Consider the following 18,872-nt stretch of genomic DNA (forward strand, 5'->3'; position numbering starts at 1 on the left):
GTCAGTCTTAGTGACTGCATTGAGACCTCTGTAGTCCACGCAAAACCTCATCTCTTTCTTACCGCCCTGGGTGTGAGGTTTCGGCACGAGAACTACGGGACTAGCCCAGGGGCTGTCCGAGGGTTCAATGACTCCCAGCTCCAACATTTTCTGCACCTCTGTCTTGATGCAGTCTCTGACATGATCAGGTTGCCGATAGATTTTACTCTTTACGGGCAGACTGTCCCCAGTGTCGACCTCATGGGTACACCAATTGGTCTGACTGGGTGTCAGAGAGAACATATGTCGAAAGGATTGAAGAACCTGTTTACAATCCTTTTGTTGATGTCCAGAGAGGCTGCCACAAAAGACAACACCATCTACTGACCCATCGTCAGGGTTCTGAGAGAGCAGGTCCGGGAGAGGGTCACTCTCCTCCTCCTGTCCCTCATCGGTGGCCATGAGCAAGCCCATGCCCTCCCTGTCGACATATGCCTTGAGCCTGTTTACATGGAGCACCCTGTGGGGGCTCCGGGGAGTTCCCAGGTCCACCAGGTAGGTGACCTCTCCCTTTTGCTCAATGATCGTGTGGGGCCCAGACCATTTGTCTTTGAGTGCTGCTGGGGCCACTGGCTCCAGCACCCACACCTTCTGTCCAGGCTGGTACACAGTCAGGGCAGCCTTTTGGTCGTGCCAAGCTTTTTGCAACTCTTGGCTCGCCTCAAGGTTTTTAGATGCCTTTTCCATGTACTCCGCCATCCGCGAGCGGAGACCGAGCACATAGTCCACAATGTTTGATGCCGGCTTTCTGAGAGGTCTCTCCCATCCTTCCTTTACCAAACAAAGGGGCCCCCTTACAGGATGTCCGAACAGAAGCTCAAAAGGGCTGTAGCCAACCCCCTTCTGCGGGACCTCTCTGTAGGCGAACAAGAGGCAGGGTATCAGGACATCCCATCTCCGCCGAAGCTTTTCAGGTAGTCCGTGAATCATCCCTTTTAGGGTCCTGTTGAATCTCTCAACAAGCCCATTGCATTGTGGGTGATAGGGTGTGGTGAATTTGTAGTTGACACCACACTCTTTCCACATTGCAGTCAGATATCCCGACATAAAGTTTGCACCTCTGTCTGAGACGACCTCCTTAGGGAAGCCCACTCTGGAGAACACTCCAAGTAGGGCCCGTGCCACCACAGGTGCTGTAGTGGTCCTAAGGGGAATAGCTTCAGGATACCTGGTGGCGTGGTCCACCACCACCAGTATAAACTTGTGCCCTGATGCTGTCTGGGGTTCCATTGGTCCGACAATGTCGATCCCCACTCGTTCAAAGGGTACCCCCACCACCGGTAGTGGTATGAGGGGGGCCTTTGTCGTGCCACCTGACTTACCACTGGCTTGGCAAGTGACACAGGAGCGGCAAAACTCCTTCGTATCTTCGGACATGTGGGGCCAGTGAAAGTGTGGAACAATTCTGTCCCAAGTCTTATTCTGGCCTAAGTGACCTGCAAGGGGAATCTCGTGGGCCAAGGTAAGAAGGAAACCTCTCAGAGACAAGGGGATGACCAGCCTCCTGGTCGCGCCAGGTTTGGGGTCTCTTGCCTCGGAGTACAGGAGTCCATCGTCCCAGTACACTTTGTGGGTACCTGTGGCGTTCCCTGCAGCCTCAGCAGCAGCCTGCTGTCTGAGGGGTTCAAGTGAGGGGCAGTCTAACTGTGCCTTCCCCAGGTCTTCCCTGGAGGGTCCCCCTGAGCCCAGAAACTCAACCTGACCAGGTTCAAGCTCTTTCGGCTCAGTTTCCCTCAGTTCTTTAAGGTCAGCCTCCTCAGAGACTTGATCCACGACCTGGGGCAAGGGGGAAGGCGAAGCCTTACCCTTACTGCTCCTTTTCTTGGAAGGTGTCTGGTCCGTTCTTCCAGGATCCAGCACCTGTTCAGTGGGGCATCTTTTGGCCTGTGACCTGGTCACAGCAAGGACATGTGCTGGCAAGCCTAACATTTCCATGTGAGTCCTCTGCTCCACTTCTGACCATTGTGACGTTTCCAAATCATTGCCCAACAGACATTCTACGGGGAGGTCTGAACTAACCACAACCTTTTTCGGGCCACTTACCCCTCCCCAGGAGAAATCAACAACTGCCATACTGTGATTGGTAGTGACGTTGCTGGCATTGGTCACTAGGTAATCGGTACCTAGCATGATCTGTCCAGGGTCCACAAAGTTAGGCGTCACCATGGTGACACTGGCACAAGTGTCCCTGTAGGCCTGAGCCATTTTTCCATTGATCAAAGGTGTCTGTCTGTATTTGCCCAAAGTATTGGGACTGGCATCAGGGGACATATCCATATCCCCTGTACAGACAAGGACGGCCTGAGTGAGCGTGCCGACTAAGTCGTCACTCCCCTCGGTTCCCAAGGTTAACCCAACTAATGCCTTGGGAGGCGCACTACCACTGCTGACTGTACTAGGGGGTGCAGGTGCCTTAGGGGCTGCAGTGGCAGGAGTTTGCCCTCCTTTCTTGGTGCACTCACTAAACCAGTGAGTCTTACTTTTACAGTATTGGCACCACCTTTTTGACTGGCCTTCTTGAGTCTTCTTCTTCTGTGAAGCCTGACCCCCACCCTCTTTGGTTTGTTGGGGACCTGTCGAAGACTTCTGGTCATTTTGTTCGTTCTTGTTACTACCCTTTTGGTCTGCTTTCTTCTGACCACCCTGGTTCTGATTCTGGTTCTGCTTGACCCTTGTTCTGACCCATCTGTCTGCCTTCTTTCCCAATTCTTGGGGAGAGGTCAGATCCGAGTCGACAAGGTGCTGATGCAACAATTGGTTCTGACAGTTGTTTAAAATCTGTTCTCGCATGATAAGATTGTACAATCCTGTGTAATCAGTAACCTTGCTACCCAGCAACCAGCCTTCCAAAGCCTTAGTGGCACAATCGACAAAGTCAGTCCAATCCTGAGACTGAATTTTCTGGGTGTCCCGGAACAGCACCCGGTACTGTTCCGTGGTTAAGCCGAACCCATCAATCAGTGTGTTCTTCAGGACTTGGTAGTTGTTAGCATCCTCAGTTCTCGTAGTGAGGAGCTTGTCCCTTCCTTTACCTTCAAAGGAAAGCCACAGTATAGCTGCCCACTGACTTGGGGGGACGCACTGGACAGTGCAGGCCCTCTCCAAAGCAGTTATCCACTTGTGGATGTCGTCCCCTTGTTTAAAGGGGGGCACTATTTTACTCAGGTGTCTAGTGTCTATACCCCTGTCTTTCTCTCTAATGAGAATGCTGCCACCAGTGGGATCTAACCCACTTAATTTCTGCTCTCGGGCCAAGGCAAGTCTTTCTTTGGCGAGGGCAAGTTCTTCCCGCTCGATCCTCAGATTGACTTCCCTCATCTTCGCTTCATGCTCCCTTCTCTGAGGGGACGTCATTCCTCTCCGAGAAGATGCCTGAGAGACATGTGTACGAACAGATCCGTTAGAGCCTCTGGAGAGAGACCTAGCTCGTCCGTTCCCAAGGTTAGGCCTGCTTGAGCGTGGGCCCGGGGCTCCCCCAGTTCCATTCTCATGCCTGCTTAAGTTGGTCCTTGTAAGCCTGCCGACTACCACTGGACCTTTGTTTGCCTCGTCTCCTGATAACTCTTCCTCGTCCTCCTCCTCTGTGTGGAGGTCGAGGTCTGGGTCACCGAGGGTTCCCTCTAAGGGAGGCATGTTCCCATCAGCATTGGGGGGACCTGTGTTAGAGGACCTCCTAGCATCGTACGCCTCTAAGAGACCTATCAGAACTGCGATGGTAGGGTTAGAACCCTGATTTAGCTTCCTGGAGGCACACAGTTGTCTCATCTCCTTGAAGCTAAGAGTTGCATATCGTGACACGACCTGTGGAGGGTCACTGACCACTAAGGGAGTCTCTGCAGACTCTCCGTGGACCGACATGCTTTCTAGTGAGGTGTAAGTGATGCACCTACCTACACTATGGGTTTACCTACTGATCCCTTGCTAAGAGTTGTAGTCAGGGTGTGCTAAGCCCTGTTACACTACAACAGCCGGTTCAGTAGAACTCGGAGTATTCTAAGTTAAGTTATATGTACCTGGGTACTTATGTGATCTTTCACTTCGATATTCTTAGGATACGTGTGTGGTAAAACAACAGCAAGCTCAAATCCCAACCGCTGCTCACCAATGTGAGAAGTTGGCCTGATATGTAGTGCTCACTATTCTAGTGATCACTGTGTATCATTCCAAACGACCCTTATTGATGATTGGTTGTAAGTCAACCTTATAGACCAGCTATCCTAGTAGCGTGGATACGAGCAGTCTTAGGCTAAACTCTAGAGGGCGTGTTAAGCCAGCTGTTTTACCACCACATTTACCCCTTGAACACCACGTGAAAGGACACCACACAAGTTGTTATGAAAATAAAAGAGTATTTATTTATAACAAGACTACCCTGCCTCTTTATGAGTCAGGGAGCTAAGCACACTACAAAACTCTTAGGAAAATACTTCAGTTGCACAATTTACACAAATGCCCGAGGGGCACGAGAAACCATCTACACTAACAGTGAAATGCGAATGGTTAGAGTCTGGAGGTACTGATTCTGGAGTGATCCGATCAGTGGGACTAAACGAAAGAGGAACTGGACACTTGTAGAGCGAACCTGCGATGGAGCACCGAAATGCTCGAGTTACCTAGCCCAGAGGCTGCGGCTGCGTGAAGTTCGGCAAGATGTCGGGAGTCCTCGTTGTAGTCTCAGGAGCCTGAAAGAAGAAGTTGCTGGCAGGCGACCAGTGACGATGTTCAGCAGGATCCAAGCCTGGATCGGTGATGAAGGAAACCTGAAAGCAGAGGGGACTCAGTTCTCAACCGCTAGCCAGCGATCGTGTGGGCACCAGGAGGGTACCGGCTGAAGTCACCTCGACCAGGTGAGTGGATGACGTCGGACTCGGCTGTTCCTCGGACCAGGAGGCACGGCGGCGACCAGGATGGAGGGCGAGCTGTCCCACGCAGGTGTCTGCTGTCGATGATGCTGGGCCCAGGAGTGGGGCAGCAGGTCTTGGCAGTGGCAAGCCCACGCGGTGGAGTCAAGATGGCGTCCGGAGGGGACCAGGAGGGTCCGTGGTACTCCTCTGTTGAAGGGGAGCAAGAGCCAGTCTGGAGCAACCAGACTAGTGATGAAACAATCTTGGTGCGTCGTGAAGAGGGCCACAAGCCGGTCGGCAAGTGGTCGGACAACGCGGTGAACAGCAAGGAGCGGAAGGGCCCCCACGCAGATCTCGTGGATGCTGGGGAGGCAGACTTCGGTGCTGGAGCTGCTCAGGGTTAGGGCTTCTCAAACCCTAGGTGCACTCACTCGAGGGTCCCTCGGTGGGCGTGCTAGATAAGCGTCGTGCAGGTTCTGAAGATAGCCGGTCCCGCAGGTCTCGTCACACCTACGACTCTCAGCTGGGCTGATGATGTAGGTAAAAGGTCAGAGATGGCAGGGAACTCGGGTCTCGTCGAGCTGGGCAGTCTTGATCCGTAGGAGAGACTTACAGCAAACCGCAAGCGCTTAGGTGGTGCCTGCTGGTGCAGGGCGGCTACTCCTTAGCCACAAGGGAGAGTCTTCAGAAATAGTCAAGAGTTCCTTTCGTGGAAAGTAGTTCAAGATTCAGAATTATCCAATTTGGGAAGGGGACTCGCTCCTACCTTTATTCTAAGAAAAGGGGCTGGCCCGTGACTAGGTCCTACCTATGGGTGGAGCCAGGAGGGGGGTGGTGACACCCCTATCCTTTGTCCGGCTTCGCCCCGGCTCAGGGGCAGGGTTGCCCCCGAAACTGGTTTGAGCCGGGCTATGCACAGTGAGCACCGGGGTGCCACTGGCAATCACCTTCCTTTCAGCCCTGCCTACCTGGGATACACAAACCCTGTCTGGGATGGTGCTAACACCGCCCTCGACAGGAAACCCTTTGTCCAAGCTCCCCTCGCTGGAAGGTCTCCCAGCAGCAGGAGGTCAGACTTGTGTCTGGTGGCAGCATCCATTTTGTGATGCTGAGGCTTGAGTCAACTTTAACCGGGGTTCAAGGTTACTTCCATGTCGTGCCCCTCTAAAAGGGGGGAATGCTAACCCCGTCGCCAGGACTGGCGAGGGGTTCGTATTCCTATTCGTATGACACCTTACTCGACATGTGTAGGTGATGCGATGCCAAAGTTAGCAAATAACCGCAAGGATTATAATGCATTAAAAGTAGTTGGCCCGCGTCACCATGGAACGGCTATTAGGACTTGGTTCCGCCAGCCGTCGACGGGCTCAGCTCGCGCCAGAGCACCGTCCCACATGATTCCCTGCACTCTGCCTTCAGGATTGATAAGGCATGCCATAGGAGTGACTGATAGGAATCCATGTGTCCATCTTAGGGTTAGGTGTAGGAATACTACACCTACAGCAACGGGTGATTACACCACGTTGCCCCAGCTGTCGTGCAGCCAGTTGTGTCAGATTTGGGCGGCCATCCAGGGGTGGCATAATACATGCTGCAGCCCCTGGTAGGCCCTGGGTACACCGATGCCCTGGATACCTGTGGTATGCTGAGACAGGGACTGACAAGGCGGCCCAGTTCCAATTAGTGGATGCACCTAATGTACATGTGTGTTAATTTCGAGAGAGAACAGCTAGGCTGTGGGTCTGATTGGCAGGCCCACAGCCGGAGAAAGTCGTAAACCAATGAAGCAAAAGCAAAAAATCTGGGTGATCATAGGATTGCAGACCCTACTCTCCTACACACACCCTACATGGTGTACCCCACACAGGGGTAGTAAGCACTATATAAATGATATGTGATACCGCATACTGTACTTTATGCCATAATTGCTGGAAAGATTTGAATAATGTACAGTATATAAATTCTGAAAATGTCAATAAAAATATGTTACAATTCATAAATGCTGTAATACAACACAATATGTTATCTATCTGCATCACTACACGTATGCAAGCAAAGCAGTCACACAGCAAGACATATTCTTTTTAATTACCTCCTGAGGGCAGACACATCCCCGGTGAAGGCAGCAAATAGGAGGTTTATCACTGATTTTACCTGCAATTAAAACATTTTGTTGAGAAAAAACGTTAAAATGTGCATATGCATTTTTATAATGCTTTTTTATCTGATCTTCAAAAGCAAAATAATGTACATATTATCTCTCTTGCTTTAAATGAATTTATAAAAATGTTAACAATACGTGCACACATCAGCACAGTAGACAAAGTGAATACCTTGCACAACACAGTCTTGTACATTGTTATGGCCAAAACACCAATTACTGCAGCATCACATCTCAAGTTTATAGAATTGCATTAGATATCACAAAAGTGTGATGATTATTATAAGGTACACAAAGCCAGGAACAACTGAACTACTATCATGATAGGCACCCCCCCTCCGCCCACAGGCAGAAGTGACCAGTTTGATTGTAGTGTGCTCAGGGCGCCCCAGGCAAAGCAGGTAAGTATGTAATGCAGCTCGTATATTTCTGTGGCGTGACGCAGGGGAAAGCAATTCTGCATAGATTTCCAAATGTTCACCACAGTATGTAATGTCCTGAAGCCCCCCTACCCGCGAGGGTGTACGCCCCTGTCCACAGTGTATGGCCAGTGGTGATAGGAACAATGAGAATTACCTCATCAAAATATGGACTGCAAAGGCTGTCACATTTTATATGTTCGCGCATAACTGGGGGAAGATTTTCCTTAGGATCACAAACATATAGAAACATATCAGTATATGGTGGTTTTAATAATTTCCTGTCCATTAAGTTCAAAGCATACTGTGAATAGTGTCATCTCAGTTTGCAAGCGACTGGCTGCACCAGGGGCGTAATGGACACTCGTGCAGCCCCCAGGGTGGCGGGGGGGGACGGGGATGCAGTCTCCCATATATAAAGGAGGGCTGCCTCTGCTTTTCAGCTCGGGGTAGGGGTAATGTGAGGGGCCCCTCACCATTCGTTGTAGGGGGGCCTTTCTGAGGTTTCTTTACAACCCGGGCTCCACTGTTAAAGCAAATAAAGTAGACAGCGATCATCCTTGAATGGTGCTTGGCTTTATTCCTATTCCATGAGATATCAATCCATTAGCATGCGAGCATGCAAAAAGGCTGGTGTAAAGTAAGTTTATCAAATCTGTGAAATGTGAGGGCATTCCCATTGTGTGGAGTGTGGTGAAAAGTAAGACCCACTTCAAGGGGTCAAATGGCTTGGTTGCATCTAATAATACCGCCACCACCTTTAGATCTGCCTTCAGCTGATGTGTCAGAGCAAAAATTGGGGGCAAATTATATGATGTGGATCTAGTGGGTACAAAGCCAGACTGATCAGGCAGAAATAAATTGGCAATCTGTGGAATAAGACGGTTTTCAAGAATTTTGGCTAGTATTTTGGATCCGAGTTGATGAACGACAGTGGACTGTAGGGATTGTATCCATCAGGTGCATTGCCGGGCTTAAGAAGCTTAATAAAAATGACTTCTGTTAAAGAGGGAGGAATTATCTTCTTCTTACAAGCCTCTTCAAATAGCATTAACAGATGCTGGGCTTGTAGATGTTTACAAGTTTTATAAAATTCACAATCTAATCCGTTAGCGCTAGACACCTTATTGCTGGTCTTACTATGCACCACCGTCACTATTTGCTCTAGGGTGACAGTGTAGGAGGCTAGTTTAGTATATGGTGCACACTTATTTAAGTGAAGCACCTTGCACTAATCCAGACAATCCTTGTGGTGATTTTAGTGGTTTTAGACAACCTTAGAAAGCTCTCTAAGATGTTCCTGTGGAGAGCAGCCTTCAGGCTTAATCTAGAAGGAGTGTTAAGTAGCTTGTTTTACCAGAACTAATCTTGTAGTATAGGTTAAACTATAAAAAGAACCAGACAGGGTAGTTATAAAAAGAGTTATATTTATTATACACACTCACTAACACATTGGTATATTGCCTACCCGGAGATATCTGCAAAAACAACAATTGATGGACAGAATGCAGAACAATGTCATACATTCACCCCAGTACAGAGATCTGGGCCTAAATCCATCGTTTTTTGCTCACCATGCCATTCCAGTTTGAACCCAGCCATATGCAAATCAGTCCTGACCCTGTGCCCCATGGGAACAGTCCAGCCCGAACTGCCAAGCCAGGTCCTCCCTGGACTGGAAACAAGCATCCTAGGACCGGTTTCGGGCTTTCAGCCCTCGTCAGCCAGGATAGCTTGATTCCAGTGGCATGGAGAGCAAGGGACTCACGTCTGAGCATACCCTTCCCACTCGGGGTGACAAATGCAAAAACAACAATTGATGGACAGAATGCAGAACAATGTCATACATTCACCCCAGTACAGAGATCTGGGCCTAAATCCATCGTTTTTTTGCTCACCATGCCATTCCAGTTTGAACCCAGCCATATGCAAATCAGTCTTGACCCTGTGCCCCATGGGAACAGTCCAGCCCGAACTGCCAAGCCAGGTCCTCCCTGGACTGGAAACAAGCATCCTAGGACCGGTTTCGGGCTTTCAGCCCTCGTCAGCCAGGATAGCTTGATTCCAGTGGCATGGAGAGCAAGGGACTCACGTCTGAGCATACCCTTCCCACTCGGGGTGACAAATGCAAAAACAACAATTGATGGACAGAATGCAGAACAATGTCATACATTCACCCCAGTACAGAGATCTGGGCCTAAATCCATCGTTTTTTTGCTCACCATGCCATTCCAGTTTGAACCCAGCCATATGCAAATCAGTCTTGACCCTGTGCCCCATGGGAACAGTCCAGCCCGAACTGCCAAGCCAGGTCCTCCCTGGACTGGAAACAAGCATCCTAGGACCGGTTTCGGGCTTTCAGCCCTCGTCAGCCAGGATAGCTTGATTCCAGTGGCATGGAGAGCAAGGGACTCACGTCTGAGCATACCCTTCCCACTCGGGGTGACAAATGCAAAAACAACAATTGATGGACAGAATGCAGAACAATGTCATACATTCACCCCAGTACAGAGATCTGGGCCTAAATCCATCGTTTTTTTACTCACCATGCCATTCCAGTTTGAACCCAGCCATATGCAAATCAGTCTTGACCCTGTGCCCCATGGGAACAGTCCATCCCGAACTGCCAAGCCAGGTCCTCCCTGGACTGGAAACAAGCATCCTAGGACCGGTTTCGGGCTTTCACAATACACACAATATTTCAAACGGCAACAGGTAAGTAAGCACAAATACACAGTGGTCTCCAGGGGGAGACCAAACCATATACTAAAGAAATAGAATGTGAACAGCGACCGAAGAAGAGACTTGGATAAAAGACTCAGAAGAGCTGGGGACCCAAGGAACCACCTAAGGTAAGTACTCAGGAACCCCACAGAGACGGTGTGCAGAGTGGAAACACAGCAGCATACTTAATGCAAGTCAATAGGAAAGTCGCTGTTGCAGTTTTTAAGAAAAAGGACCCTTCCCAGTGGACCCTGGAGCAACCCTGTGGAAGAGGGAAGGTTGGAGAGTAACCCCATTGATGGATACCTCAGGAAAGAGAATACTTACACCAGGGAAGCCGGGTGCATAGGTGTGAAGTGACGTCGGAAACCTCTGTAGACCACAATGGAGGACTTCAGTGAAGATGCCGCTGGTGAAGGTGAAAGAGTCCGGCGGAACCCAAGGATGGATTCTTGAAGAGAAGTACCTAAAAGCAGAAGGGACAGAGCCTATGCCCTCTCAGGAGTGACCAGGAGGCATGGAAAACCAATGACCAACGATGACAGAAGATGAGGAGAGTTGACGGTGACCTTGTTGGTGCAGCTGTGAGGACCAGGCGACGCCATGGAAGACCACCAGCTGTCCCACGTTGTAAGTCGAGAACCAGGGGGTCGGTGTCCGGCAGGAGTATCAACAAGCCTTGGAAGCAGCAACAGGCTTGGTAAACGAAGAAGGTGCAGTGTCAGGACCAGCAAGGTCCAAGGGACTCTCCAAGTGCAGGAGAGTCAGAGCAGGCCACAGGCACAGGAGTCACAAGAGGACCTTCTCGCAGCTCACTAAACCTGCAGGCCCACAGTGCAGAGGATGCGGTGAGGACGAAGATCTTGGCAGGGAGAGATGCTGGAGGCTGGAGCTTCTTGTAGCCCGAAGATCTCTAGAGGACAGAGTCAACAAGCCTTGAAAACGGCAAGTCAACGCAGTGTACAGGGGTTCTGTTCCAGCGGTTCCGACGAGGGATACTGGCTTCAAACTTGCTGAGAAGACAGTGCTGGCCTCGAGGCAGTTGCAGAACCACCACCTGTGTTGCTGAGTCTTTCGGAGTCAGTGGGACCTCAAGAGCAGCAGACCGGTTGTTGCAGGGATTCTGCACATACACAGAACTATGCACAGGAATATGGGACCTCGGTGTTTAGGGGCTAAACCTTTCCACCACCTTAGTGCCCACGAGCCCAGGACCAACTAGCTCTGGCGTCTCACACGCTCTCCTACACACTCACGAAGAAGCAAATGATTAGACACCTGAGAACACAACACTCCCGGATCTCTCAGGAATCGCGGTAACAAGACATACCTTTTCGCTCACACTCTCATACCTGTCCACAATAAGAACTAACAAACACATATAATTTAAAATGTTTATTTTACCTATTGTGCTCTAAAATGCAGTATACGAGCCACAACCAGCAGAAAAATGCATAAAACTAATACAGTTAGCAGTGCAGCCGGCCATATATCATACAGGGAGAGGTCATCATATAAAGACAGTGGAAAAAGGACTATAAAGCCTAACCACCCTCCCCTTGGTAAGAAGAAGTATTATATAATTGAAGATCTCTGGGCTTTGTCAGCAGACCCCCATACCTTATTGCTTAGATGGTATATCTACATCATAGGAACCGCGCTGCTCTTCTCCCTGTAAAGCTCCCTCTCCAAGTGTGTGTTACCTAAACATGTATTCCCATAATATCAAAGTACGGGTCTCCAGCAGCAGCTGCATTAACATGTTTTGTGCTAGGGACTGACAAGAACAGAATAACTAGAGGCATTGTTTATCGACCTTGCTCACAGTGTTCACTAAACTCCAGGAACAGGTAGAGACGAACAAATCAGACGGTTCTCATGTGAAAGGCATAAACAGAGTCATGCAAAAATAAAGCTATGTAGTAACGTGCGCTAAAGCTGCATCATGGCTGCCGAGCTCATGCTAACTTAGCGATGTCGACAATGACCCTATCGGCCACGTGACACCCTCCCATTGGTAAGCCTGTAGCATATAGAAAAACAGAATGCAACGGTAAGCAGAAAAAAGCTTATAAAGAAAGGCCAAATCGTAAAAATGCACAAATTCTTAGTTTAAAATGTTTTTAAGGCGAGTCCGGAAAATTCATCAGATTATGTGAACTGTTGAATGCAAGCTGTTTCAAAAGGCCAACCCTGTCGTTCATAGCAAAGAGGGATCCCATTCAATTGAGCAGTTCGAAGGAACACACGTGCTCCTCATGATTCAAAGCCTCCAGGAGCAAATCCGGGCAACGTGTGTGATACTCGATGAAACTCTGGCGTGATACTCGTATTCCAGCCTCCCAACAATCCAAGTGCAGCCGCAAACATCAAACGGCCATCTCCAGAGCAGGCCTGGTCATGGGCTAGTAACGGACCCATTAACAGATCATAAACCAGGTCAGCGCCGGATGTATTGGAGAGGCAGATATCCAAGGCCCAACAGAAAGGGCACCGTCGGCAATAGAAGACAGGTTGCACGCAAGTGAAGTAGGCGAAGCGAAAGGTAAGTCCATAACTCACACCAAGCGTTGCCAATGGCAAACTTCCAAATAGTGATTGCATTCGGTCACTGTACAGCTGCAAATGGCCGGGTCTGTGCAGTACCACAAGATGGGCAGCCATTGCGTAACAGGAGCAGAAGCACCAGCACGCCCAACGCCAGTAAGAGGATCAATGGAAACCCTCCGAAGGCGCTGGAAAAATAGAATGAATAAATGCCGGTATTACTCCAAAAATCGTCTGAAAAGATGAAACAAGGCCTAATCCCACAAGTTTAAAAAAATGAGCATGGCCTTCAGTATCAGACACATTAAATAGTTAGTATATTAATTCTCCAAAATGGAGTGGGAGATTTGTCTTCAGTAGCGAGTGTATCTCGCTTGAGGTTCTCGCCACCTGCAATTCGAATGCATCTCACGCTGATGTGAGAGCCACTTCTTGTTGAAACAATAGCACTTTGAGTCTGCTTAGTTTATTGAAATCTGTTTTCAGAGTTGGAATGGAAGGCCAAAGCATACTATCTACAATCACATGTGGGGGTTGAAAAAGGACACTGCTGCAATAAGTAACACGTTGTGAAACCGTTACAATATACGAGATGCCGGCCCGTAAGCCACAGCAGTCGTGGTTATTCAAAATAAGATAACCGCCATTTGAAAGTAACGTTAGTGCGGGAATAATAGCTGGGACTGGCGTACTTATTAAAAAACAAGCCAGGTTAGGTGCCGACACGTTACAGGCGCTGTTCAATTTAACTTGTTTGCAAACTAGGGAATGTCCTATTGTGGAATCGCAATGCTCCACTGTCAGGAAAACGTCCTTATCCGCTCCTTGACATCTGTAGGTAAAAAGGTAATGACCACAATTCATGAATAAAAGCACTTCCCAGGGGCTCAAAGCGTCCAATGGGGAAGTGTTTCATGCAAGATGTAAACTGAAACAGTGAGAAAGGCAGGGAAATAACTCCATATATTAACCACACAGCTGAATCAGTCTGCTACAGAAAAAGGTAACTGTTCTAATTGTTCTATATGTAACAACATGTAAGTTGCGTCTTTCATGGACATACATTTCTGTTTATCAGTCAAATTAAAGGGTAAAAAAAGTGCAGAAGCATTCAAATAACCCCATGGAACTTTTCCCATTTTGAGCATTTGTAACGTCCAAGCAAATTGCATTACAGCGCGCAATTGATTTTGACCATGATCCAACACAGATACATCATTCTGTACAATATCAATAACAGAGGAAACAATATTATTCAAGGTGTAAATACGGGAAGACAATATATTAATACTATTATCTATGACCGCAAAAACTTTTTCCAAATTAGCTTGGTCAAAATGGTGTAGGCGCAACACAGGCTCCATCTGTGATAGTTTCCACAATTCATTATATGCTTCATAAATAAATCGTTTTGATCCAGGTAATTTGGGACCTAAAGAACAAGTTACTTACCTTCGGTAACAATATATCTGTAAGAAACATAGGTTAGTTATAGATTCCTTACCTTAGAATTACCCCCAGGCGTCAGACTGGATCCGGAAACTTTTTCGTCAGCAGTGCCCCTGTGTGTCGGAAGGTGGCGTCGTTCGACTCTCCGTTCATCATTGGAGTCGTGGTCGCCGGGATGACGTCGCGGTGGCTACATATACGCCACCCTCGCGCGCTGACGTCAGTTCTGTACACGACTTTCCATGCCAGAAGCGCAGAGCCATGCAAGACACTGACCACTGGTGCACAAAACTAGGGTCCTGAAAGGAAGTCTTCAACCCTAGAAGTCAGTTCGCAGAATGGGGAGGATTGGTGGGGCAGTAAGGAATCTATAACTAACCTATGTTTTTTACAAATATATCGTTACCGAAGGTAGGTAACTTGTTCATCTGAAAGAAACAGTTAGTCTCTCCAGACTTGGCTGTCCAGGCAGTAGTGTTTGGTGAACGTGTGAAACGATGCCCATGTAGCTACCTGACAGATGTCATTAAGGGGGACTCCCGGTCCCAAAGCAGTGGTGGGTGCCATCGCCCTCGTGGAATGGGCACGCAGTCCCACTGGAGGCTCCTTCTTTGCCAAAGAATACCAAGCTTTGATGCACAGAACGACCCACCTAGAGATGGTCCATTTGTGCATGGCCTGACATTTTCTAGCGCCCACGCAACCAACAAAGAGCTAGTCGTCCACTAGGAATTGTTTTGTGCGATCCAAGTAGAAGGAAAGTGCACGTTTTGGATCCAGACGGTGGGGCCTCTCTTCCTCTTTTGAAGGATGCAGAGGTGGAAAGAAGATGGGTAAAGTGATGGTTTGGCCAATGTGGAAAGAAGTAACCAATCTGAAAAGAAAGGAAGGTCTAATTCTCAGGAAGACCTTGTCCGGATGGAAAGCCAGAAAGGGAGGCTTGGAAGCAACAGCTTGTAGCTCACTCACCCTGCGTGCAGAGGTGATGGCCACCAGACAGGCAGTTTTCAAAGTCAGAAGTCTGAGAGGACAGTTATGTAGCGGCTCAAAGGGAGCACACATGAGAATGGTAAGAACCAAGTTCAAGTTCCACTGAGGCATTACGAAGGGAACAGGAGGAAAAAGATAAGTAATGCCATTAAGGAATCTATTTACAACAGGGTACTTGAAAAGGGAAGGCTGATCAGGAAGCCTGAAAGGCTGAAATGGCCGAGAGGTAGACCTTTAGAGTGCCCTGAGCAGAGCCCTGCTGGGCCAAAGAAAGGAAGAACAAAAGGGCTTCTGTAAGAGGGGCAGAAAGAGGATCCACAGCCTTTGCTCTGCACCATGCCAAAAAGTGTTCCATCTGCAGGCGTATACCGTTTTAGTGGAGGGACGTCTGGCTGCCAAGATAACATCGCAGACCTCGGGAGGCAGGTCAAACAACGCCAACTGCCGCCACTCAATCTCCATAGACAAGTTCGGGTGGAGGACCGTCCCCTGCTGCTGCAGAAGATCCTCACGAAGAGGCAGTGTGATCGGAGGATTGATGGCCATGTTAAGCAGCTCGGAATACCAGACTCTTGGTGCCCAATTCGGAGACACTAGAATGACTTGGGCCTGGTCGCGCTTGATCTTCGTCAGCACTTTGGGCAGAAGTGGTATAGGCGGAAAGGCGTATAGAAGACCGCGACTCCACTCGTGATGAAAAGTGTCACCTAGCCAGTGTCGCCTTGGACATTCCAACGCGCCTAACTGCTGACATTGCGCGTTCTCTTCGGTGGCGAATAGATCTAACCAAGGCTCTCTCCACTGCTGAAAGAGACCTTGCACCACCTCAGAGTGAAGACGCCATTCATGAACCATCATGCACCTGTGACAGCATTCGTCCGCCCTGGTGTTCAGAGAACCTGCCAGGTGTTGAACCACCAGGGATATGCCCTAATGTTGCAGCCATGTCCAGAGGCAGAGAGCCTCCTGACATAGGGTCCACAACCCCTCCCTGCCTTGTTTGTTGCAGTACCACATGGCGGTGGTGTTGTCCGTGAACACCTGCACTAATCTTCCCCGGACAGAGGGTCGGAATGCCTTGAGTGACTAATCGACCGAAGCTCCAGAAGGTTGATGTGGAGCCCGGACTCCGTCGCAGGCCAGAGGCCTCAGATCTTCGCCTCCCCCATGTGGCCGTCCCATCCCAGAAGTGATACATCGGTCACCACTGTGAACTCTGGTTGAGGAAGGGAGAGGTACCTGCCGTCGACCCAATCCTGGTTCCTAAGCCACCACTGCAATTGGTGTGCAGTGCCCTCCGAGATCCGAACTCAATCGGACAGATTCCCATGATGTTGTGCCCACTTGGACTTCAGGTCCCACTGCAGAGCCCGCATATGCCATCTGGCATGGTCCACCAGCAGGATGCAGGAGGCCATCAGACCCAGCAGCCTGAGGGTCATCCTGACCGAAACCCGGGATAGCGGCTAAAAGATCGGAATCATAGCCCGAATATCCCGGACTCGCTGTTTGGGAGGATAAACCCGAAACTGCGTAGTGTCCAGAACCGCTCCGATGAAGAGGAGCTTCTGAGAGGGGGTCAGGTGTGACTTCGGCACGTTAATGGAGAACCCCAGCGAATGCAGTAGGTCGGCCGTAGTCCGGAGGTGGGAGACGACAGTCTGGGGCGAAACCACCTTCAACAGCCAGCCGTCGAGATAGGGGAACACTGGAACCCCTGATCTGCGTAGATGAGCTGCGGTCATCACTTTCGTGAACACCCGAGGGGCGCTGGTAAGGCCAAAGGGGAGCACAGTAAACTGAAAGTGCTCCTGGCCTACCGTGAACCGCAGGTAACGTCGGTGGGTCGGCAGGACGGGGATGTGAAAGTAAGCGTCCTGCAAGTCCAACGCTACCATCCAGTCTCCAGGGTCGAGGGCACACAAGACCTGAGAGAGCGTCAACATTATGAACTTCTCCTTCTGGAGGAAGATTGTCATTCCTGAGATCCAAGATAGGCCGCAGGCCTTTGTCCTTCTTGGGCACCAGAAAATAGTGGGAATAGCAACCACAACCTACTTCTGGGGCAGGAACGCGCTTGATGGCTCCCTTGGCCAAGAGTGCAGAAACTTCCTGTTGGAGAAGGGCCAGGTGATCCTCCGACATGCGATGGTACTGAGGTGGCATGAATGGAGGGGTAGCCTCGAAGGGGATGGAGTAGCCCCTTCGGACTTTTTGCAAAACCCACCTTTCTGACGTGATGTTGCGCCAGTGGGGGAGGTGATGGTAGATCCTGCCGCACACTGGCGTTTGGGAGCCCTGAAGGTCGAACTAGAAGGGTTTGGAGGCTGCTTCAGAGGGAGCTGTGGTGGACTGGCCTGCCCGCTGGCCCACAGAACCACGGTGGTGGTTCCCATATGCCCTGCCGCGCTGGGGCTGAACAGCTTGCGTCGGCCTGTGGCTCTGGGCGGGACGTACCGGGCACCCCTTTCGTAGCCACCAAAGGGGCGAAAGGCAGACTGCACAGGGTGGGTGGTGGAGAGGCCCAAGGACCTGGCCGTAGCCTGAGAGTCCTTAAAGCGCTCTAGCCCTTTGTCTGCCTTGTCGCTGAAAAGACGACGGCCATCAAGGGGCATGTCCATAAGGGTGGATTGGACATCCCCGGAAAAACCAGTCAAATGCAACCAGGCATAGCGTCGAATGGCTACTACGTGAAAATCGCCCTGCCAAGTGCGTTAGCGGTATTCAGCCCATAGCAGATGGTAAACTTCGCTGCGTCTCTCCCCTCAGCAACTGCACAGGAGAGAATGGCCCGGGACTCCCCCAGGCACTGGGGCAGCACCTGCGCTACCGTATCCCACACAGAGTGGGAGTAACGGCCCAATAGACATGCGGTGTTCACCAACCGCAGTCCCAAGCTGGCAGAAAAAAACATTGTGTTCCCAAGATGGTCCAGCTTTTTGGATTCCTCAGGTGGAGAGCCTCAGCCGCCCTAAGCAACACCACTGCGTATGACGCTCCCTCCTCCGTAGCCACGGTAGGAGGAGACAACATGCCAAGGTCTGGTGAGGTATCCAGACCACTGGATACCCCAGTTCCTCTCTCCAGTCCTGTTCGTTCACCAACTGGTGGGTTAAAGGGTCCCCAGACCCCTCCCAGTCCTCCTCTGACTGCCAATCTGGTCTCAAAGAGCCGGGTAGAACAGGGGCACAAAATTACCCATCGGCATCAGATCCAGCATTGGTCAATGACGGTCCGACTCCGTGTCTACCTCGAGGTGGAGGCTGGGGTCGACGTCGGCTGAGGACACAGCCGATGCCGGTGGCGGACGTGGTGGCGGTGGAATCGCCGCTGGGGGAAGGCATAACAAGGTCAACCGGCGCTGATCCAGGCCAGGATCCGAGGGGACCCTGCGGCGCCGAGGCCGAAGCCCCTGACGCCAGAGGCCCAGGGCCCCCAGCCGAGTCCGTGGGGCCCAAAGGCGCGCCAGTGGAGTCGGGCTGCCCAAAGATAGCATGCATCGCTTCGTAGAAACTCCGAAGCAGGGCAGGGGTCGCAGCGGGTCCTGGAAAGGGAGGGAAACCCAAAGTCGACCCAGCAGGCTCCGCATGCGGAGCCGTGGGAAGTGCACCACCTGCATCCCTCGTCACGTCGGCCGACTGATAGGGAGAAATCGAAGAGCGATGATGCTTCTTCGACTTACCTGACCCCGAGTGCACA

General features: G+C 50.5%; 1 protein-coding gene across 1 annotated transcript in view; it reads right to left on the bottom strand.

Moving 5' to 3' along the window:
* Nucleotides 1–18,872, bottom strand: part of GLS (glutaminase) — a 932,984-nt gene that overhangs the window by 118,083 nt on the left and 796,029 nt on the right. The window contains exon 15 of the mRNA XM_085648790.1: nt 6,976–7,037. Coding sequence (XP_085504916.1) covers nt 6,976–7,037 — 62 coding nt within the window. The remainder of the gene's footprint in view (nt 1–6,975; nt 7,038–18,872) is intronic.

The sequence above is a fragment of the Triturus cristatus genome, chromosome 3_2, assembly GCF_964204655.1.
Source record: "Triturus cristatus chromosome 3_2, aTriCri1.1, whole genome shotgun sequence".
In the NCBI taxonomy this organism is placed as follows: domain Eukaryota; kingdom Metazoa; phylum Chordata; class Amphibia; order Caudata; family Salamandridae; genus Triturus; species Triturus cristatus.